This window comes from Nipponia nippon, unplaced genomic scaffold (genome assembly GCF_047370975.1).
Source record: "Nipponia nippon isolate SJK-2023a ecotype South Korea unplaced genomic scaffold, ASM4737097v1 scaffold_14, whole genome shotgun sequence".
NCBI lineage: Eukaryota > Metazoa > Chordata > Aves > Pelecaniformes > Threskiornithidae > Nipponia > Nipponia nippon.
In genome coordinates this window covers 6090818-6112897 of record NW_028262330.1, presented here as the reverse complement: position 1 = coordinate 6112897, position 22080 = coordinate 6090818, and the positions used below count along the sequence as shown (strand labels likewise).

Here is a 22080-nt window from a genome sequence, read left to right as displayed (position 1 = left end):
GGCAGGGTGGAGGACCCGACCTGCAGGACACCAGGGTCCTCTGCCCGGTGGCAGGCTGGCTAATGAGTCCCGTGGTCCCCAAGCTCCCCGCAGCATCCCCTTTCCCTACTCCTCACCCCCCTGTCCACCACCCCAGGGTGATGCCGGAAAGCGGACTTTGCCCGGTGCCAGCCTAGCCAGGGCCAGCAGCGCTGGGGAGATGGGAGCAGCCCCTTACTGTTCTCGGAGACCTCCACGACGTAGCGGAGCAGGGGGCTGTTGCCGTCGAAGGGCTTGGCCCAGGTGAGGTTGATGGCCCGTTTCTCCAGGGGGCTGAGGGCGGCTACGGGGCTCTCGGGGGCGTGGGGGAGCTGCCTGGACAGGGGGGTTGGGGAGGGGGCAGTTAGGGAGGGGGCACAACCTGGGGCGCAGGGTGCCGGCGCGGGCGAGGGGGGTCTCACCGGACACGGAGGTGGGCGCTGCGCGAGTCGTTGCCCCCAGCTGAGACCACCTTGCAGGTGTAGGTGCCGATGTCGCCCGACCAGGTCTGGGAGATGTGGAGGGTGCCCATCTCATCCAGGCGCACCCGCGGGCCGCTCTCCAGGCTCAGCGGCACCCCATCCTTCTCCCAGACGTACCTGTGCCGGGGGGGACCCAGGAGTCCTGGCACCCTGCAGCCCCCACAAGGAGAGGGGACCAGGGGTCCCACCAGCGTGGTGGGCTCCCGGTGTGCAGGGCACCAGGTGGCACTGCAGGACCACCAGCACAGGGCTGGGGATGGCGGCACCCACCATCTGCCTGCTCCCTCCCCAGGCAAGCAGGCAGCAGTGATGGCAGGCAGGCAGCCTGGGGGTGCCCAGACCCCCCAACCCTCCCAGTCCCGTTGCATGTACCTGACATCCACGCTGGGGTCATGGGTGACCCCACAGCTCATGACAGCCTTGGTCCCCTTGATGACGCTCTGGTCCTGCGGCGGGTCGGTGATGCGTGTCCTTGCTGCAGGGGGACAGGGTGAGCCACCAGCACTGCCCAGAGGACTGGGGGGGGTGGCATCGGCAGGGGACAGCCCAAGTTTGCACCCATCCAAACCCACCAGCCACGTGCCGGTACCCATCCTTGGCATTCCCAGAGAGCTCCATCCCGCACCGTGTATGGTGGGAGGCAGCACCCAGCTGCCCATGGAGATGGGCAGGGTCTATCCTGCACCATGCACACAGGCAGGGCAGCAGGCAGAGCCCGGCTGTACTGGTGCATGCCTTACCCCAGACGACCAAGTCGGCAGAGGCTTCATCCACACCGCGGGAGTTGGTGGCCAGGCAGGTGTAGGTGCCAGCGTCGGCGAGGTGCGCGGGGCTGACGAGCAGGCTGCCCGACTCCAGCAGGGTGAAGCGCGGGAGCTGCACCGAGCCGCTGGCCAGGATCCGCTCCCCTGGGTGACACAGGGGAGCCCCATCAGCTCCCAGTGCCCCGGCCATCGGCCAGCCTGGTGGCCACTGAGCCTGGTGGCCACGGAGCTCACAGAGGATGCCCTGGAGCCATGCGGGCAGGCAGGGATGGGCAGGGCAGACACAGGGCTTAGAGGGCAGGCTTGCCTGCACCCCAGTGCCCCCAGCCCTTGTACCTTTCTGCCACGTGATGGCCGGGCGTGGAGCCCCCGAGGTCTCGCAGTTGAGGATTACGGACATGCCGTCAATCACCGTGCTGTCCTGGGGACCCCTGGTGATGTTGGGGGCGATGCCTGTGCGGCAGAGAGACAAGCAGCCACCCCTGAAGCCCTTCCGGGTGCCCAGCCTGGAGCTGCCTGCTCCAGGGCAAGTCCCATCCCCATGGCAGGGTTTCCCGGCATCCCCAGGCCACCCGTGGAGCCCAGCCAGAGGGTCCCAGGCACATCCCACCCACTGCCCAGGCAGGGCACCCCAGGCTCTGGGGGTGGGGGGCTGGCACCTACTGGTCACGGCCAGGTACGTGGTGGTCTGCACCTCGCCAGCCGCATTGCGGGCGAAGCACTGGAACATCCCGGTGTCGTCGGGGACCAGCCCGCTGATTTGCAGGCTGCCGTCTGCTAGGAGCTGGAAGCGGGACAGCTTCTCCAGGTGGATGAGGGCAGCGTCCTTGTACCAGGCCATCTCGGGGCGGGGCACACCTGCAAGAGCCGGGGCCATGTCAGGCACGGGGCCACGGTGGCATGGGGAGGGTGGCTGGGGAGCAGCTCACCTTTGGCTTGGCAGGGGATGGCCACCACTTTCTCCATCTCGGCTGTTATGTGCCTCTCTGGCTCCTTGACGAACTGCGGCGGCTCTGCAAAGGGAAGCCCGGGGACAGGCGTTAGAGCCGGGGTCTGCCGGACCCACCACCAAACCACCCCCAGTGACTCCCACCTGTTGCTTCCCATCTCAGCCCTGGGGCTGAGACCACCTCAACTCATTGCACGTGTGGTTCGCGCTGCCTGCACCCAGGCCCTCACCCAGGACGGAGAGGTAGGCGCCCTCGGCCACAGCGGGCACGCTGCTGCTGCGGAGCACAGCCTCGCACTCGTAGTAGCCGCTGTCACTCAGCGCGGGGTTGAGGATGGTGAGCCGGCGGCTGTAGTCACTGATGCCGCTGGAGAGGGGCACCCCGTCCTTCTTCCAGATGATGTGCAGCTTGATCAGCGGCCTGGGGGGGGCCAGGAGCACGTCAAGAGCCAGCTCCAGCCCCCCTGGACCCCACCAAATCCCCACCTCCCTCCATGCCACAGGACCCAGGAGCCCTGGTGGGAAGGGACCTGTGGAGAGCTGGGGGCACCCAGCCCTGGGGCCAGGCAATGCCAACAGGAAGATGCCCCATCCCCGTCCACCCTGCCGCTACTCGCCTGGCATTGGCCACGCACTCCATGGTCACCTCTGAGGTCCCAGCCACCACGCTGGTGTTCCTGGGTGGGACAATGATGGTGGGTGCAATGGGATCAGCCGGGCCACCCACGTCTGGGGAGAAGGAGGCCAGAGGGACAGCCATCAGCACCCCCTGCCCCCTGCTCACCCCAGGGTGCCCCAGCCCCCCATGAGGCTGATGGGGCACCCAAAGCCCCGTGCCTGCTCTGTCTGGTACGGAGAAGACAAAGGTGGCAGGGACCAAAGGGCCATGGGCTCTGCTCTCCCGTGGGAAGGACGGGCAGGTCCAGCCCATCACCTTGGCATCAGGGTGCCTTCACAGCTCTCCCTAAACCCTCCCATGGGAGCCCGTGGCACCCCATGGCACCAGCCTGGCCCCCAGCCTGCGTGGCAGCGCCGGCTGACAGGGAGGAGGGAGAAGGGGAGTATATAAAGCAAAATGATTGCAACAATAAAAAATCCTCATGTAGGCGCTGTAAAAATGCGATCGGCTTGAAAGCTGCTGATATAGCTGAATCCATAAACATGGGCTCCAGGTTGTTTATTGCGCACCGGGACGCCGAGGTACAGAAAAACAGATTAATGGGGCAGGAGGTGACGGGGGACAGGCAGAGTCCACCGCAGAAAGGGACAAACCCCTCCATGGAGCAGTGGGAGAAGAGATGGGATGAGAGCATTAGGACTGATGCCACTTCGGGGCATCTTCCCTGAGATGGACTGTCACCACCTGAACGGGGGCTGGGGGACCCTCGGCCAGGTCCTGCAGGGTCCAAGGGTACCAGAGGGATGGGGCCACAGGGGTCCCCTCCAGGCAGGGGCTGATCCAGAGCAGCATGGGCTGAGACGAGAACACGGGCAGGAGTGGGACAGGGCATCCGGCAGCAAAGCTGCTCCCATTGGGGCTACATTGCACCAGCCCATCCCACAGCCCAGCCTGGGGGCACGGACGGATCCAGCTCCGGTGGCGGGGATGGAGGGGGAGGCTCTGCCCGTGATACAATTAGTGCCTGCAGCACAACCCAAAGTGCCTAAATAAATTTTGAGGCAGCTGAACTGTTAAGTCAGCAGAAGCCGGAGCCTCTGAAGAGATTTACTGCAAATTAAACTTGGGGGCGAGCCAGGCAGCGCAGGGGGAGCGGGGCCGGGGGGGCGATGCCCCCTGCACTCACTGGCCACGGTCAGCGTGATGGGCTGGCTTGTCTTGTTGTCCCCGTTCTTGTCGTTCACCGCCTGCACATAGTAACGTCCCGCGTCTGGGGCCACCGTGGAGAGGATGACGAGGGTGTTCTCCAGCGTGATGGCTCTGCGGGGACAAGCGGGCAGTGCGAGATGGGGATGCAAACCCAGTGGGGACACCGATGCAGAGAGCTGGGACCTGCGTTCCCCCACCCAGCACCTACCCTGCCCATGGGGCACCCACATGGGATGGACACGACCCCCAGCCTTCCTCCCGCCTGCCCCAGGGCGCTCGGCTCAGCCACTGGCCCCAAGCAAGAGCCGGGACCATGTCGGGACTGAGCCCCACACTCCCCTGCATCAAGCAGAGCACGTCGGATGGTGCAGATTAATAGGACTTTTTTATTTTTTTATTTATTTTTTATGGAACTATCTAATCTGCTGGAAACATAAAATGGTTTGGGGAATATATTTTTACCATTAAATATGAGATAAAGCAGTTTTATCTCCTCAATCCTGCTTTGCAAATAGAAAGGAGACCGGTTCAATTCCTGCATAATATGGGTTACAAATTCAATTCCCGTACTCTGCATCTGCCATCACCGGGCTCGCCACTCCGGCAGCACCGGGGCCTGCCGCAGCCCCACAGGGACGCTTGGCACGCACGCATGTGCCGTGCCCGGCTCCATCACGCCGGCTGCCGCCCCAGTGCGTGCTGCACCCCTTTTGCCTGCCTACCTCCCTCTTATTTTCATTTTTTTTTTAAATTAATTTCCCCAATGACAAACAGAGCCATTAGTCACCCAGCCTGTCTCCGGGTTTTAGCACGATGTGCTCAAGGCGTCTGTTAAACATCCTTATTGCAAGGGCAACGGCAGCCGAGGGAAACGCAGTCCCTCCGGATGCCAGGGGGATGCTGGGGGGATGCCGGGGGGATGCCGGGGGTACTCACATGCGGCTGCTGGGGGAGATCTTCCGGCCATCGCGAAACCAGGTGACCTGGGGCTGGGGGAAGCTGGCGATGCGGGGCGCATGGATGACAGCCGCCTCCCCGTGGGACACGCTCTGCTGCGTCTCGCTGTCCTCAAAGCTCCCCATGTCTGCAAAACGTGCGGGAGAACCATGTCAGGGGCTGGGGAGGGGCTGGCAACGTGCCCGGGGACCCAGCAGGGTCTGGCGGGGAACAAGCTGGAGGCTATGGGGATGGGCTCCCCCAGGGGATGCAGAGGGGCTGCCCTGGGGTCTGCTCTCTGCTCCCCTCCTTGGCTGGCACAGGGCATGGGATGGTGATGGGGCAGCTCAGACCCCATGGGCTGCTCCTGCATGCTCGGGGCTGTGCTCATACCAGGATTCGTCCCTGCAGTACCTGGAGCTGCGCAGCCCCGTTAACTGCACGCCAGACCAGGGACCCCTGCCCATGTGCCCCCCACTAAGGATGGGATGCAGCTGCAGCGAGGAGGGCTCACCCCTGGTGCTTCCCAGCACCTCTCCCTGCCCCAAGCCATGGTCCAGTGCCGGGAGCATCCCGGCACGACCTTGGCTCCACAGGCAAGGTTGGGGCATCCACTGCCTCCATCCTGCCTGGCTGTTCGCAGGCTGGAAGCGCACAGCAGTTGAGGAAAGCAAAGTGAAACAGGATGGATGGAGAAGGGGGGCAGGGGATTTTTATTGACTTCCCTTAATTGCTGTAATTAAAAACATGTAAAGAATCTTTTTTTAACGACTTTGCCATTATCATTAGTTGTTAGCACAGCTGCCTTATTAATTTCTCATTAGCTTCCTGATTTGTCATTGCTCCTCAGGAAGGGGTTTAAGGAGACGGGATTGGGGGCATCGCAGAGGGAAGGGGTGACAGAGAGGGGCAAGTCCCCCGGGGCACAGAGCCAGCATCCCAGGCCCCAGCACCCTGCTTAAACCCCCGGTGGTGCCTCTGCATCACCCCCCAGTGCAGACCTCCGAGGTCTGGCCCATCCCATTCAGGTCCGCTCGTTTGCAGGATCCCTGCCGAGCCATGGCAGCGGCACCCGGGCCTGAGCCACCAGCCCGGCCGCCCCAGCTCCTGCGCTGACAGATGCGGCCGCCCAGCCCTATGTGCTCCTGTTTGCTTTCAGTAACGATTATAAACGGTGTTTGCTTTCAGCTCTCCATGCAGCCGGGGAGGAGCGGGGCTGCTTTCACACTGCAAAGTGTTTCACCCCTCCAGCGAGCTGGAGCCGCCTGCCCAGACTCCGTGCTGCGAGTTTCCCGGCCCTGGCACTCTCTGCCTGCACTCTGTGCTCTGCCCTACCCGTGGGGTGCCCCCCTGCACCCCCAACCGCCATGGCCCGGCTGGGCAGTGGGAGCAGCAGAGGCAGCAACAGCCCCGTCCCTGCCAGCATCGCCCCAGGGATGCTCCGGACTTGCGTGCTGGCCATGGGCTGCACCAATGCCCGAGCTGTCCCGCAGCACCGGGGAGCTGGGTGTCCCCGGCCGGTCCCCTGCCAAGCAGGGCTGTCACTTACAGGCCACCTGCACCTCGGTCTGGCGCTGCAGCAGGGCTCCCATCCGGTTGCGGACAATGCAGCGGTAGAAGCCGGCGTGCGTGCGGTCCAGCGATGTGATCATGTACCTGCGGGAGAGAGGAGCCACCTCAGCGGTGTGGGGAACAGCCAAGTGACCATCACAGCCCCCAGGAGAGGCTGCAGGTCCTACACGAGCCCCCCATATACTGCTGGGCAGCAACCCCTGCGCCAGGTGCTGGCTCCTTCCCCGAGGAGCAGCTGATGGAGGTGTATGTACGTGCATGTATGTGCATGTATGTGCATGTCTGTGCAAGCATGTATGCACGTGCACACACATGCACACTGGGGAGACAACACAGTGTCCTTCACTGCCGCAGAGGGGCTTGTGGCCACGCACACAGGAGGTGCTTTCACCACGCCATGCATGTGGCATGAGCCGGTGGTGGATGGTGACTCACTGCCGCGAGCGGGAAGCGCTGGCCAAGTGGCTTCGAGCTGTCAAGAGCAGAGGCGGCTGCCGGGGACCTGGCACCCTTTGTCCTGACCCCTGCACTGAGCCCCTGCGGTGCGCGGCAGAGGCACACCGGGGTCTGCCGGTGTCACTTCACCTCGGCCCCGCATGCGGCTGAGCCCAGCACCGCTCCGATTAGCTGGGGCTGAGCTGCCTTATCATCCCCCGTGCACAGCGGCTGCTCTTATCAGCCGCCAGCGCCAGCAGCTGATAAGCAGATAAAGGAAATAACCACGTCTCGACTCGCCCACCATCTCTGAGCATCGCCCCTGGTCCCCAAGCCGGACCCCGCTGCCACCAGACCTCCCCAAGCAGTCCTCCCCCAGGAGGGATGCAGAAGCTCTTGCTCCATCACCCCCCAAAATGGGCTGGACCCCCCCAAATCGGCCTCACAGGCTGGTGACCCTTGGGGGGACAGGCAGGCACCGCAGCATCGCCTTCCCCGATGGGGAGCGCTCCAAGATAAAGCAGTAAGGGAATAAATAAGCAAGCTCAACTCGCCTTGCCCAAAATCTAATCTTGCATTAAAACATGCTGCGGGCTGTTTCGGCAGAGCTTTGTTTGTTCTTTTGATAACTGAGCGTAAATTAAACTTTCATAAGACACGAGGAGCACGTCCCCTCTGCCGCGAAGAGCGGCGGGCCCCTGTGCCCACCCTCTCCGGTGCGGGAGATGCTGCTGGGGACACAGGCCTCCCGCCTCCCCTGGTGGCATCACCGAGCTGGGATGGGCACAGCAGGGCTGGCATCAAACATGCTGACACTCACCCACCCTGGAGGCATGCCGGGGGACGCCCATCCCCGCGGGAGAAAGGAGGATGCCCTTTGGGAATGAGTCCTTGAGTGTCATGGCTGATATTTAAAAATGATCCCCAGAGGCTTTAAATAAGATATTTCAATTCCATGGAGCTGTCAGGAACTGATGCGGACACCAGGAATAATGGGCCCGCTCTCCTTGTGGTGTCCTCGTTAATAAATCACATGCACACAGCGTGGTTCCTAAACACACACATGCACACAGATGGACGGATGGACGGACACTCGCTGATGCTCACCTGCCCACTCAGCAGCAGAGGGGCACGCGTGGTCCCCACACAGACCTCCTGCGCACCCCCCTGCCACGTCCTCACTGCCACGTCCCCTCCAAACCCTCATGCCGGGAAGGGGCCAGTGCAAAGCCCCCGGCGCAGCCCAGGAGCCGCCCTACGGGACCCAAACCGCCCCCACCCTTGGGGCTCACGCACCCACGCACGAAGCACCCACTGATGCACAGCCCCACTGCAGCGCCATGTCCCCATGCGCTGGGAGGCGGGGGCTGGGACACCTCCATGGGCATAGAGAGCCTTCACCCCCCCGATGGGGACACCCCTGCAGCCCCAGTTAGCGGGGCCTGGTCCCCGGTCCCCGTGACACCGGAGCTGGAGGAGCTATTAAGGAGCCGAGCTTTTGCGCACACCTAAGCGGCTGAAAATAGCCCAGAGAAAGGAAATCAATTACCGGGCGCAGCCTGGCCCGCAGTCATCAACCAAATACGAGCAGAGACTTTGTTCTCTGCCGGCTTCCACGGCGGCTTTTAGCCAAGATCGCTCTGATTTGATTTCCTTCCCCATCATGCCTGGCTGGAAGGGGACAGTAACCGATTTCACGCCCTCGCAGGGGGACGTGCTGCGGGCAGGAGGAGGGGTGAAGCGTGCAGCCCCAGCACCCCATGCAGCCCCCCCAGTTTGAGCAAGCGGGAACGGCCACGAGCCATGGCCGCGGCTGCTCCTCCATGGCCAGGAGCTCCCGGCTCCTCCGTGCAAGCCAGCAGCTCCTCCGCTTGTGGTTGATCCTGCTGCCCGGTGCCCACAGGCACTGCCGCAACCGGGTTGCTTTGCCCATCCACCAGCCCGGAGGCACGTTTTGCACTGCTCGAGGTGGGACAGAGGTCTGGCCATGCTCCCGGCACAGCCCTTGCTGCTGATTCAGCTGTTTCACGGGTTTGTTTGGTTTGTTTTTAAAGACAGAGGTTGACAGGGTATTGTCTGTGGGGAAAAGCACTTCCGAAGTGAGCAGTGACCCACGCTTCAAAAAAAAATGCACTGATGGAAAACAGCGGCGGTCTCCAGGCTCGGTCAGGGAGCGGCTGTGCCACGCTCGGCCCCGGGGTCAGGAGGGGGCTCTGGAGCCAGAAGCCCCGTGCCGGGGGACCGGCAGGTTTGCAGAAGCAGCTGGCCGGCAGAAGGCTTTGGCACCGGATCGATCTAACAGATGGATGGGCTGCACGTCGGGAACGACGACCTCCCCATCCATCTACCCAGCAGCTCCACAGCAGCGAGGTAGGGCAGGGCACAGCACCGCAATCAGCCATAACCCCCCTCACCGTGCAACCCTGGCAAGGCACCGGTAGCACCGATACGCTCAGCACGCCAGGCTGCACACGCTGCCTTGTTATTGTAGGGTTGCTCACGGCGCCGTGAGTCCCCTGCGCTCCAGCAGAGCGATGTCCCAGCCTTGGCTGATGCTCTCACGGCTCTATTATTGTAGGGTTGCTGAGAAGCGTGGGGCTGAGGCTGCCGAATTATTATTAGATTGAGGGGGTGGAGAGGGGCCGGGAAAAGCATCAGCCAAAGGATTTGATCCATCAAATTGAAAGCCAGAAGAGTGCAGAAATCCGTGTGGCTCTTCCAATGCCGCCCAGTAACAGCAACAGCTGGATTGGATTTTGGATATAAGCACATTGACACAGTCCCCTTTGATTAATATCCTGTATAACGACTAATTAATTCTAGAGGGGACATGTATTTGAATAGTTACTGTGCGATAATGAAATGTCAAGTGAGCATTAAAACACACTTAGCAAAGGTTTAACGACTCCCAGCATCCGAGCCACCCGCCCCAGCACCTCCGCCCGCGCCCAGCCACGGCGCTGGGCTTCCGCTTAGCGCGTTTTTAAATAACCCCCCTGGTATTTCATCAGCCCCTGTTAACTGTATTATTGGATCTCAATTAGCTCCTGATTGGAAAGGGCTCTGTTTTGACACACATGGCCGGAGCCGTCACCTCTCCGCTTGCCAGAAGCGTTTTCCTTCGGTCAGGGGAATTTGGCGGGCACTGGCAGCCCTGTAAATCGCCGTCTCAATTGGCCCTGCCAGAAAAACGAGCCATTTAATAATTAATGCCCACTTATTAATCTGCTGCCTTCCTGTGACACAGGGAGGGGAGTGAGCGCACAAGCCTCAATCCATGTTGCAGCATCCGGAGGGCTCCGGCGTGTCCCTCACCGGGAGCTCGGCCACCGTCACTGTGCGTCCCTCACCGCATCTTCAGGAGCGAAAGCCCTCCGCGGGTCTCCTTCCCATGGCTGCCTGAGCCCACATAAGGTCCCAGCAAGGGGATCCCCTCCATCGCCTTCCTCCCATGTGCCTCCTGCCAGCCCCGATGCCTGCACGGCTGCTGGGCACTGCTGCCCTGCGCCCAGCAATCGCTGGTACTTGCTCACGCCAACGTCCCCGTGTCCCTCTCAAAGCCAAACAAAGCACAGGGAAAGGCAGGAGGCTTCACAGCACAAACATCACCAGCAAAGCCCACCTCATGCTGCCCGTTACCCACCCAGTGCTACCTCACCGGCACTCCCAGGGCCTTTGCCAGGAGCAACCCATGCTGCCACGCAGCAATGACGAATGCAAAGCCGGCCAGGCTGAAGCCACAGGCACCAGGAGCTCACTGCTGGGCTCCCACTCAGCCAGGCTGCAACCCTTCTGATGTTCATCAGCTTCCATTAATTATATTATTGAATGGCAATTAGCTCCCCAGGGGAAAGGGCTGTGCTTCACACCTGGGCTGGCAAAGAGCTGGGCCAGCCGGAGCAGGGACGTGCTCCCAGCGAGCAGCATCACAGGTTGGGGTCCCAGCAGGGAGCTGGGAGTGAACCACCCTGTTTGCCCCCAGGTCTGTGTTTTTGAGAGGGTCCTGGCTCCATGTTTTACATAATCTGGGGACAAAGTACAGGTATCAAACATCTGGGGTCCTCAAAAGGCCATAAAGGCTTGGTGGGGTCCCGCGTGTGCAGCATGCCATTTTCCCTGCATCCCTGGGGGACACGCACCCCAAAACACCCCAACCCAGTGAGGGGGGATCAAAACAGCCCCAAATCTGCCCCTCCTCAGTAAGCCCCCGCACCGCAGCAGGCAGGGACGTCACGGGCTGGAAGCCAGCCCCGGGGCTTGCAGGGTCTTGGGGCTGCAGTTTGCCCGAGAAACCCAGGGCAGGGCCGGGAGGATCAGTCGTGCCAACGCTGTTTTGCTGCGGTGAGCACCGCGGCGGCAAAGCCAGCAAGTGTCGGAGATGTAATTACATTTTCCTGGGCTCCGAGCTCCCAGCAAAGGGGATCTGGGCTCTTGGGAAGAGGCGGGGGATCCTTTAGTAGCTGCTGGGCTCCCGCACCAGCTGCGGAGGGATGTGGGGGGAAGAAAGAGGGCTGATTTAGTAGACAGAAGATGCATCCCTATGGATGGGAGTCTGTCCAGAGGTAATCTATGTGTAAGGTAATTTCCGAAGGCAGCAGGACTCGATGCAACCCTTAATAGGACAATCTCATGTGATAAATTACCAGACCCAACTAATCTGCATGTTAAATTTCTTGCATGAGAAATAAATATCCTCAATTCACCAGAGAAGTGCTTTCCTTCCGAGGATTTCATTAAAGACATCAAGCTGCCTGATTTGCATGTTATGATTCCTCGTATGAGAAGAAGTCAGGCTCTGGAGAGCTCGCAGGAGAGCCCGGCACCGGCGAGATTATGCAGGGAAAAACAGAGCTGGCCCTGGAGAGCGTAGTGCCGGCGTGCCAGGGCACGGGAGCGGAGAGCGCTGGCAAGCCTCCACCACCCGCCCTGCCGTCACCTTAACAAAGGTCACGACGGGCATCGGAGGGGACGGGGTTTTGCTGTGGGGTCCTCAGGTGCAGGAGGTGGTTGGGGTCCCATGGGAGAGCTGTCTCCACGCACCCCACACTAGCAGCAGGCAATGGAGGCAGCGAGTGGGTGAAGGCAGGCTGGTCCCTGATCCCCTGCGGTCCCCAGGGATGCTCCCAGCAGGGGGAACGGGTCAATGCGCACATACAGAGCCAGGCTGGTCCCCAATTCCCCGCAGTCCCCGGGGATGCTGCCAAGGGGGGATGGCTCCATGCACACACAGCCAGGCTGGTCCCCAATCCCTCTGTGGTCACACTTGATCCCCAGGGATGCTCCTGAGGGAGGATGGCTCTGCATGCACATGGAGCCAAGCTGGTCCACGATCCCTGCATGGTCCCCAGGGATGCTCCACCTGCACGCAGAGGCACTGCATTGGCCCTCGCCAGCTTGGGGCCAGGGACCTGCCAAGCCCATTCCCTACCTGCCCTTCACCATGCGCCAACATCGCTTCGGTGGCAAGCTGGCAGCTGAATTGCTGCGGGAAGGAAAGGGCGGTCGCCATGGAAACACGCTGCCAAACTGGGAAAGTGGCTCCTTCCCTTAAAACACGGCGTGAGCTTGGCTGACCAACAGATGAGGACGAACAGAGCAGCTCACAGGGAGTGCGGGGCTGAGGGGGCGTGAGCCCCAGCCCCCAGAAAAATGGGTATCGCACAAGGGCGACAGCAGCCAGTGGTGCCGGCGGGATGCCCTGCTGCAAGAGAGGATTTGGGGAGGGGCAGTGAGGATGCCAAGGACAAAATGCTCAGTGACATGCCGTCCTGGCCAGGAACCGCAAGGTGATGCCACAAAGCCCAGCCGGCTCGCTGGCACGGCCCCCCTGCAGCACGTGGCCCTGCTGCAAAGCATGGTGCATCCTGGCACGGGCATGGCCAGGCCCTGGGGAAGGTCCCTCCTGCCCCTGGAGTGGGGACACACCAGGGGGACATGTGCCAGTCCTGAGCTGGGGGGGACTGGCTGCACCCCACATCCCTCACCCACGCTGCCAATGCACCCACAGCCATTCCTGGCCCCCACACGGACAGGAGCATCCTTGAGCCTCCCTGGCCATCAGCACCAGCCCTCCCCTCTCCAAGGATTACTCTGTTTCTAAACTCGTTAACTTTTAATTACTACCTTCCCACTGCCTGAGCAGGCTGGCTCCGTGCCACTGACATCTCTATTAAAATTCAATTTCTGCCCATCATAACTAATTTTGGTACTTTGCCTTCCTCACCGGCAGCCTTCAATTCCAGGCAAGGCATCCAAACTCTCATCTCGACACATTAAATCCCCGCGGGGACCTGGGGACAGGCAGCGGGCGCCGGGCAGAACGAAGCTGATGCTGGCAGGTTGCATCCTCACCACGGAGAGGACGGGTTAAAGCCAGGCAGCGATTTGCATAGAGGCTGTTTGCTTCATTAGCTGTGGCTGGGTTTGTTTGGGTTTTCCCCACGTGTTTGTTTATTTTCTCGCTTCCTTCCTTAATCCTTTCTGGCTGGATGCTGGAGCCAGAGCCGGAGGCGGGGGCCAAGAGCTCCGGGGAAAGGGAGTCACCTTGGCGCAGGGACACAGGGACGCAGGGCTCCAGGGCTACCAGGCATCCCAGCGCAGAGGCACGAGCACCGGCCTCTTTCCTACAGAAGGGTAAACTGAGGCACGGAGCAAACCCAGGAGCAGGCCCAGGAAAGGAAGCCAGGAGTCCCCGTTCTGGGTTTGGAGGTGCCCCCCAGGTGCCCTGACCCACTCCAAGGACGGGGCAGAGCCCAGCGTCGGGGTCCTGATGTCTTTCTCCTGCCTGGGGCTGGTGGCTCTGCCCCAGCGCTGTGCAGCTGCCCTAGAGGAGCCCCTGCACGGGCTCTGCGTCGTCCCCCCCCGCTGTCACCACCGTCCCCACAATCCCATTTAAGCTCTGACATTTTGCATTGTTCCCGTTGCAGCCAACGTGACTCCTGACAGCGCGAGCTGTGGGAATCACAGGGCTCAACAGGTCTCTGAGCTTCAACACCGGGGCTAGGGACAAGGCACCCATCCCACGGGGCACCCGGCACTGGTGCAAACACCCAGCACCAAACCTAGAGCATCACGGGCATTGCAGAGCTGCAGCCGCCACGGCTCAGTGGGGGACAGCCCCCAGGATCCCCAAGGATGGCCCCTGCTCCAGCACCCAGCATGGCACTGTGCTGGGGAGGGGACCCAGCACCCAGCACGGCACAGGGTGCCGGGGAGGGGACGTCACCCAGCCACATTGTCTGCGTTCCTGGCATCCCGGAGCAGCCCCGCGTTGCTACAGCAACACGAAGCCTTTGGATTCAATGCCTTTAAACGGGGAACGGCTTGTCTCGGGCTGAATTATTGATTAAAACAGAGAGGATGACACACGCAGACAGAAGAGATGGCGAGAGGTGCCCGGCTTGATTTAAAGGCGAGCTCCAAGCGGGCAGTGATGCGGGGCCAGCCGCTCTGTGGCAGGATTAGTTGGCGCACAGGGCTGGATGCCCAAACCCGGGGCAATCTCTTGTGCTGCCCTTTCTTGCTCCTTCCCCTGGTCGGGCCGTTGTTGGGGAGCCACGAGCCAGCCGTGATCTGCGGCCCGGTGTTAATCCCACTCTGTGCAAACGCCTCCTCCCCAGTGTTGACCTGCTTAAATCCACCGTTTGCTCTTCAAACAGAGGCGGCAGCTCCCGGCATGCTAACAACTGCCTCCGTGCTGCCTGCCTCCCCGGGACGGCATCCCCTTGCAGGGGGACCAGCGATGCCCGCTGTGACACAACAGCTGCTGGCAGGGACCAGCGTGCCGGGCGGGATTCGCCCTGGATGCTTGGTGGCCAACGTGGCCGGTACTCACCGGTACTCCAGGGAGAACTTGGTCAGCTCCCGGCTGTTGTGCAGCCACTTGAACTCGAGGGGCCAGCTGCCCTCTGCCATGCACGTCAGGACCAGGCGGTTCCCCTCCAGGTGGACCTGGCTCCGCACCGGCTCCGTCTTGAAGTATGGGGAGACATCATCTGCAGAGAGAGGAGGGAGAGGGGGTGAGAACCATGAGCTGCCCCACACCAGCCCCGTGAACAACATGCCCAGCCCCAAAGCCTGCCAGCCCCACAGCGTCAGGACCGCTTCATCATGGGCGTCATAACTCAGCAGCGCGTGGGCAGGGGGATGCTGGCGGCCACCTCCCCGTCCCCCTGTCCCAGTCGGGGCCCCCAGACCCCTCCACTGGCCATTTTCCCTCCCTAAGCCATTTCACAAGCCTATCGACAACAGCTTAGCCCATCTAGGGTTTATCTAAGCTGCTTGCTTTGCTTTATTCCTGGCTGCCTTTGTAGCGTTTCAGAAGCACTGAGCTTTTAGCTCGGGGGGTGAAGGGGGTGGAGGGGCTGGGAGCGGAGCGAGACATAAACACTTACTCCTCTCCTGGTTTATTTGCTAAGTAAAACTATAAATCGAAGCACACAGCTCCATTTTCTGCTTAACAAATGGAAGCCCTTTTACTTCAAAGACACATTCATATTCCCCAGCAGCTTTCAAGTGCGCTTTCAATCACGGCTTTGGGTTTTTTCTTTGGGGTAGGGCTTTGCTTTCTTGTCTGCGCGAGCTGAATTCCTGCCACGGCTCTCCGCACCGTGAGCCGGCACCAAAGCACTGCCTATGCCCGTTGGCTCAGCCTGCTCCGGTGCCCCACCGCCCTGGGGGGGTGTCACGAGTTTGCAGGAGCTCAGAGGCACCCAGACACCACCAGACCTGTACTGGGGGTCCCTCTCCTCTCCTCGCTGGCATGGCCCAGCTCCTGCACACCCCAGGGTGCCCGCTTGCTGCACCCATGTGGAAATGTCCACCTGATTTACACCCGGCTGCCCTGTCCTGCCTGTCCCCAGGGTGGGCACGGTGGTGCTAAATGCCAAGCAAGTCATTAAGCAGGGAAGGAGCAGGTCGCAGCTCCTTAATTTAATCCTCCTTTCTGACCTTCAGCAGCACTGGCTGGCATGGGCAGCCCTTATCCCGGTGCCCCTGCCCCAGGTCCGGGCTGGATCCGGGCATCGGGGCACCTCACAAAGCAGACGTGGGGCACCAGGGCCGAACCCTGCAGCAGCCTAGCTCCCCAGCAAGCCCCAGATGCCGTGGAGGCAGAGGGGCACCCACGGACACCATGGCAGCTCAGTGCCCCGGTGGTGGGGTTTGGCACCAAGGCCAGCTGGCTGAGAGCCCGGCCTGTGGCTCCATGGCTCCCCGGTCCGGAGAGCTCGTGGCAGCCCTGTGGCGGCCAAGCTGTGGCTTTTGGGATGCCCAAGGAGTGAGGCACACACGTGCCGTGGGGCTAACCAGGACGGGCTCACGGAACATCCAGGCACAGGATCTGTGCTGTGCACGGCGTGTGCCACCTCTGCACACGTGTGCGCGGGGGTGTGCACATGTGTCCCCACCACGGCACGGCAGGAGCTTGACCTGCAACACCCGTGCTTCACCCATGTTGGGCTGGAGACTTGTGGGATTACTGCAGACCCCGGCTGGGGCTGTGGCATAGCCAGACACCAGCTCTGGGGCCAAACACCTCCTGCATGAAACCAGTAAACGAGCCATGGACCAGACCGGGGGTCCGGCTGGGCTAGATGCAGCAGATGCATCACTGCAGCAAGGACCCATGGCAAAACGGGCTGATCCCCAGGCACCAGCGGTGGTCACGCATGCATGGGCTGCACCAGAAACACGGGACCGCAGGGCTGTGCTGCCGGGGCCTGGCTGAGCACCCCGGCAGCACAGCGGGACTAAGACCCGGCGTGTTCAGTGCACCCGCCCACTGAGCCCAGCACCCAGCGACTGGGAGGCGTTTGGGAGGCAGGGTGCTCCTGGTGCACCTTCCCCTGGGCCCGCACGCCGTTTGCATACATCCTAATTTGATTTTAAGCAGCTAAGGCTCATCTTGCTTTGAAGCGCCCGAGCCATCTGTTCTGCATTAAGGGGTGAAAAACGGCGGAGAGGAGGAGAGGCAGCTCCTAATTCCACTATTGATTGTGCGATCGTTATCCACCCGCGAAGGTCATGGCAGCCAACTCGGACCAAGCGGCTCCCCTCTCCCCTTCGCCCTGGCTCCTCTGCTCCCTTGGGAAAGCTGAAACCACCCCAGCTGTGGGCAGGGGACAGCGGGGCTGGGGGTCCCGGGTGCACCAGGCATCCTTTGTGGGGGGCAAAGGTGGCATCAAGTTCTGGCCATGCTCCCCCGGGGCAGCCGCATGTGAAATCCTCGTCATCCTCCCGGCTGGCCAGTGCCTGGCAGGGTGGCCACCTGGGAGCCCTGCGTCCCACCAGGGACCCCAGCCCAGCACCAGGGCCGGCAGGAGGAGAGGAGGAACCCAAGGAGGGGAACACGGCTGGTTTAGTGCCGATGTCTCCGGAGCGGCCTCCAGGAATGAGACAGGCTGTTCCCGGTGTTCACCTGCCCACCAGCTCCCCGGCGGCCGCCCGCGCCGGCTCCCACCTCCAGCGCAATGTGCCACAGCTTGGAGGGGAGAAGGGCGGGGGGCCCTGATGCTGAGCAGTGCCGCAGCCCCTCGCACCCCAGCCCCTCCTGCAGCCCTCCCTGCCTCGGTTTCCCTCTGCTTCCCGGCACACCGGCAACACGTGGCATCTCAGCTCTGCTCCCAGCAGGCCAGGGGGAACTCCTGTCTCCCACCATCCTGGCAGCAGGACAGGCAATAGAACCACCAAATCCGGGGTGCACAGGGGTCCCCACCACCTCACTGCCCCACCGCAGAGCCGGCATGGATGGGGGCTCTGATTGCCCAGTCCTGGACTCAGTGGGAGGTTTCCCAGTGCATGACAGCCACATCCCCCCCAAACGAAGGGTCATTACTGCTAATTCCGCCTCTCCCCCATCTGTTGTGACTGTTTACACTCCACTTGCTAATTAGAGACTAATTAGTTGGTGCAGAAATTCATCACTTTCCAAACACAGGCGGCAGCGAGAGGCGTCCCCGGGAACATCTGCACATCTGCCGGCGGCGTGGGCCAGTGCTGAGCTCTCCGGGGCCGCCGGCCGGGTGCCATGCCATGCCATGCCGTGCCAGCTGTGCCAGCCCAGCGTGGTCCCCTCCATGCAGAAAGGTGCCACCAAACCGTGCCGTCCCCATCCTGCCTGCACCGGCCCCCACAGCACCAGTGACCCCGGGGCTGAGCCCCACTGGGGAGCAGTGCAGGGGATGCTGCCTCCGGGCTGAGCTGCTCCAGCCGAGCTGCCAGCAGCGATGGATGGGATAAATGGGATGCCAAGCACTGGCAACAGGGAAGGGGAACAAGAATGGGGATGACCTCAGTTCTCTCCCTCCACCACCAATAACATTTTAATGCCAGGGCCTTGCAAGGCACTAATCCTGCCTAATGGGATCAAAATCTTTGCCCCTGCACTTTATTTACATAAGGGCTGCCAGGAGCTGGGTCTGAGCCCGGTGCATTAGTGTCGGGGAGGGGGTGCAGATGTAGGGCAGGGGGCCCCAGTCTCGCCGAAAGAGCAGTAATGGAACCTAATTCCCGGGCGTAATGGGCAAGCTGGGAACTAAGCCCCCCTCTCCCCAGCTTCAAATCCCTCTTGATGGGAAGGGACGGGGAGTTTTAAGTCCGGAGGAATCCCGGAATGCCTGCCAAGGGTAGGGCTCTGCCGGGCAGCTGCTGGCGGCGGGTAGGAGGGCGAGGTCCCCCGGCACTCGGCAAACCCCAGCAAGCAGAAACGAGATGGGAATGGGGGCACAGGGTCCCCATGGCTCTGCGCCACTGTTGCATGCTCCCAGCCACCCAGAAAGGACCAGCAGCTCATGGGACACCCAGGTCCTTCTCCCATCTTTGCTGTGGATGCCTCGCACAAGCACCGGCACAGTGACAGCAGGGGGGGACCGTGGCCCCCCACCACGCCTGGGTTCAGCCCTCATTCAGCACAGGGTCACCACCCCGCTTGCCCCTCGGAGACAGGGGGTGACACCCAGCCTCTCCCCTCCCCAGCTCGCTAATCGGAAGCTGATCAGCCCAGCACCCGTTCCTGCTAAGTGACACAAATCAGGGTGAGAAACAGCAGGATGCACCAACCGAACCGGTGCCTGCCAGCGCCGGTGGGATGCCCTGAATCTGGCCCGCCTGCCCCTGTGGGCTCCAAGCACCCAATAGAGCCCAACTAACACCGGGTACCAGTACCCAGCGCCGTGCCTGCTGCCTCAGCCACCCTGCACCAACACCCAACTCGGAGGAAATAACAGGATCACCTCCCTCCCTTCCCACCGGCCCCTCTTTGATCCGGCCAGGATGCAGCCGGTGCAAAGGCGCAGCCCTGGGAAGGGACCGCTCCGCGGTCTGCACCCCACCTCGACCGTGGGAGGGGGGACAGAGCTGTGTCCCCGGTCCCCCAGGCTTTGTAGGGCTCTCCCAGCCCTCCCAGGGCATCACTGCCCAGAAAGCAGGATGGCAGCCTGCCCGGAGTGCTGGCACGGCCGCCTGGCACTGCCACCGAGCAGCCCCACGCTCCCGCTTCAGCCCCCAGTGCCCCCCCAGCACAGGGAGATGGAACTAAATCTCTTCTGCATCAGACTATCACTGGCGCTCCGCAGCACGAAGAGATTAAAAAACAATAAAGAGAAAGTGAAACCCTCTGCTATAATTACCAGCCTTTAGCCGCCAGCGGAGGCAGGGAGGGAGGGAGGGAAAGAAAAAGGGGGAAAAAGAAACAGAGAAGAAGAAATCCACTAAAATTTTAATAGGAACCACTGCATTTAATTTAACGACACATTTTTTCAATTACCAGAATAATTGTTTTATTCATAAAACGAGTTTCAATAAAGAGGGTAATTTTCCTTTGTTTTTATTATTCATTTGTGTAACATATTCGCGGCGCAGTTCCCCGGCACCGCAGCAGCCGCTCTGCATCTGGGGGCTGGGAGGAGGCAGGGGGGCCTGTGCTGGCATGGCAGGGAAGGGGTTAATACCACCGGGGTGCCCCATGGCCCCCTGACACAGCACCCAGGGGGGATCGCAACGTCCCCCAGCACCCCAGTGGGGTCACAGCCCTGGTTGGGTGCAATGAGAGATCCCCCTGGGGGACCCATCCTGGCCAAGGCGCGCCGGCTCCAGGGACAAACCACGTCCCCTCCATGGCCACCTCGGCTGGGTGGCCCCATGCCCAGGGACCTGGCCAGGGACAGGTGAAGCCCCGGGGCTGTGCCTCAGCCCAAGGAGCCGTCCCTTGGCTAAGTTACATTTACTGCTTGTCGGATGCCAGCGCGCAGTTGGGAGGCATCAATTTTTCAGCAGCTGTTGGTAAAGTCACGGGGCTGATGAAATGGCAGATGTCCCTGTGGGTACCGAGGGCATGGCCCCGCCACGGGGACGGGAGCCGCTGCAGGTGTCCCCACCACGGTCCCCTCCCAGGGTGGTGGCAGGGGCCACGCAGGGCAGGTGGACAGCAGGTGCTGGGGGATTAGCAGTGCTCTCCACCACTGCCTGAGCCATTAGTATTCCTGAGACGAGGCTTCATCCGCTTAATAAAAAGCAAACACAGAATTGAGATGCCGAATGCTCCCGGCACCTGGGGAGCTGCAGAGCAGGACGTGCTGCTGAGTAGGGACCCAGGTGTCCAGGGGGACCCAGGTGTCCAGGAGGTGCCAAGGACAAAGCCGAGCGCAGGGTCAAGGTGGTGTGGGCATCCTCGCTGAGCCCCGCTCACCCTCCTCCCAACACGTGCGCAGGCACGAAACAACCTGAGCCACTACCCGCTGAGCACAGCCCCACAAAACTCGCTGCACGTGTGGCCCCCCGCTTGCCAGCGCCCATCTGCTCCACTGGCAGCCCCCAGCCACACCAGCCTCATCTGGCACAGCAGAGCCAGCGCTGGAGCCATGCCCTGCTCCAGCAGAACACGTCCCCTTCGGTTCATCCCCTCTCCCACAATGAGTCAATGTCAGCTTCAAATCTGGGGAAGGGGCAGGGAGGCAGCGTCAAACCCAGCTGCACGGTGATGGAGAAGCGGCAGTGGGGATCGCGGCGTGCATCCTGTGCTCACGCAGCACCGTTCACCCACAGGGACATCAGAGCCCCAAGTGTGGCCATGCCATGACACTCTCCCCGGCACGGGGCTCTCGGCAGAGCCCAGCTTTCATCTCACTGCCCAGCAAATGCAGGTTTGTCAGCAAAACCCACCAGCAAAGGGTTTTGGTGCCCCGCGGCAGCGTGCCGAGGCGCTCTGCCAAAGTGCCTTCGCTCCTCTCTAATCTGCCTGGCTCACGCGAACGCCCCCGGCAAAGCATGGCCCCACAGGAGTCGTCATGCATGGCAGGAGGGAGGCATGGCACAGTATGGCCTTCAGCACGGCTTGCCCAAACAGGCGATGAAAGGCAGTGCTGCTGCGCCAGATGCGATGGCAGAAGACACCCTTCATGTGGCACCAGCCCTGCTTTGCTGGGACCTCCAGTCCCGCATCCAAAGCGGGGTCCCTCTGCATACGCCAAAGCAGCACGGCTATGAGCCGCAGAGCAGGGACCCGGCTGAGGGACTCCCCTTCCCACTTGCACCAGGACCGGGTGGTCCCGGGGGCATGGGCGTCCCCACCTCCCCTGGTGCCATGGGGAAGGGGGCAGCTGGGGGGGGCTCCAGCTCCAGCCGCAGCCTCCCTGGGGCTCGCACAGGGCTGACAGCAGGGCAGGATGGAGCCATCCTCCCCAGCCCATCGCCCACCAAAGCCAATATCCATCCCAGCATTGGCCCTCGGTCCTGACCCCAGTGGAAAGGGCTAGCCTGGGAGCACAGGGTCAGCCGCAGGGGACACCCCAGCCATCTCTTGCTCCCCCCAGGCTGGGCTGGTGGCCATGGGGTGGCCTTGGTCCCCACTGGCACACGGAGTGGTGCCAAAGGCAGCCGGCACAATCCTGCCCATCTCAGCCCCACGGAGGAGCCAGGCCACCCTGCGTGCCCCCACCCATGGTGTGTCTTTTAAAGTGGTTTGGTTTTTTTTTTTTCCCTCTTTTTACTAAGAAAAAGACTTATAATTGCAGATGTGTCCACTAAACTTCGCAACTTACTTTCTTCCCTTCCTTCCCTGCTTTTCCCCTCCCTCCCCTTCTCCCCCCACTGAGACCAAGA

General features: G+C 61.8%; 1 protein-coding gene across 3 annotated transcripts in view; it reads right to left on the bottom strand.

Annotated features, from left to right (window-relative positions):
* SDK2 (sidekick cell adhesion molecule 2) overlaps nucleotides 1-22080 on the bottom strand; it is a 51556-nt gene that overhangs the window by 15240 nt on the left and 14236 nt on the right. For all 3 annotated transcript variants that reach the window (XM_087750870.1, XM_087750872.1, XM_087750871.1), the window contains exons 2-14: nucleotides 14819-14978; nucleotides 6527-6633; nucleotides 4978-5125; nucleotides 4019-4152; nucleotides 2831-2942; nucleotides 2444-2634; nucleotides 2194-2277; nucleotides 1928-2122; nucleotides 1601-1717; nucleotides 1241-1408; nucleotides 873-975; nucleotides 441-617; nucleotides 218-354 (exon numbers count right to left, since the gene is read on the bottom strand). In XM_087750870.1, coding sequence (XP_087606996.1) covers nucleotides 218-354; nucleotides 441-617; nucleotides 873-975; nucleotides 1241-1408; nucleotides 1601-1717; nucleotides 1928-2122; nucleotides 2194-2277; nucleotides 2444-2634; nucleotides 2831-2942; nucleotides 4019-4152; nucleotides 4978-5125; nucleotides 6527-6633; nucleotides 14819-14978 — 1833 coding nt within the window. The remainder of the gene's footprint in view (nucleotides 1-217; nucleotides 355-440; nucleotides 618-872; nucleotides 976-1240; nucleotides 1409-1600; nucleotides 1718-1927; nucleotides 2123-2193; nucleotides 2278-2443; nucleotides 2635-2830; nucleotides 2943-4018; nucleotides 4153-4977; nucleotides 5126-6526; nucleotides 6634-14818; nucleotides 14979-22080) is intronic.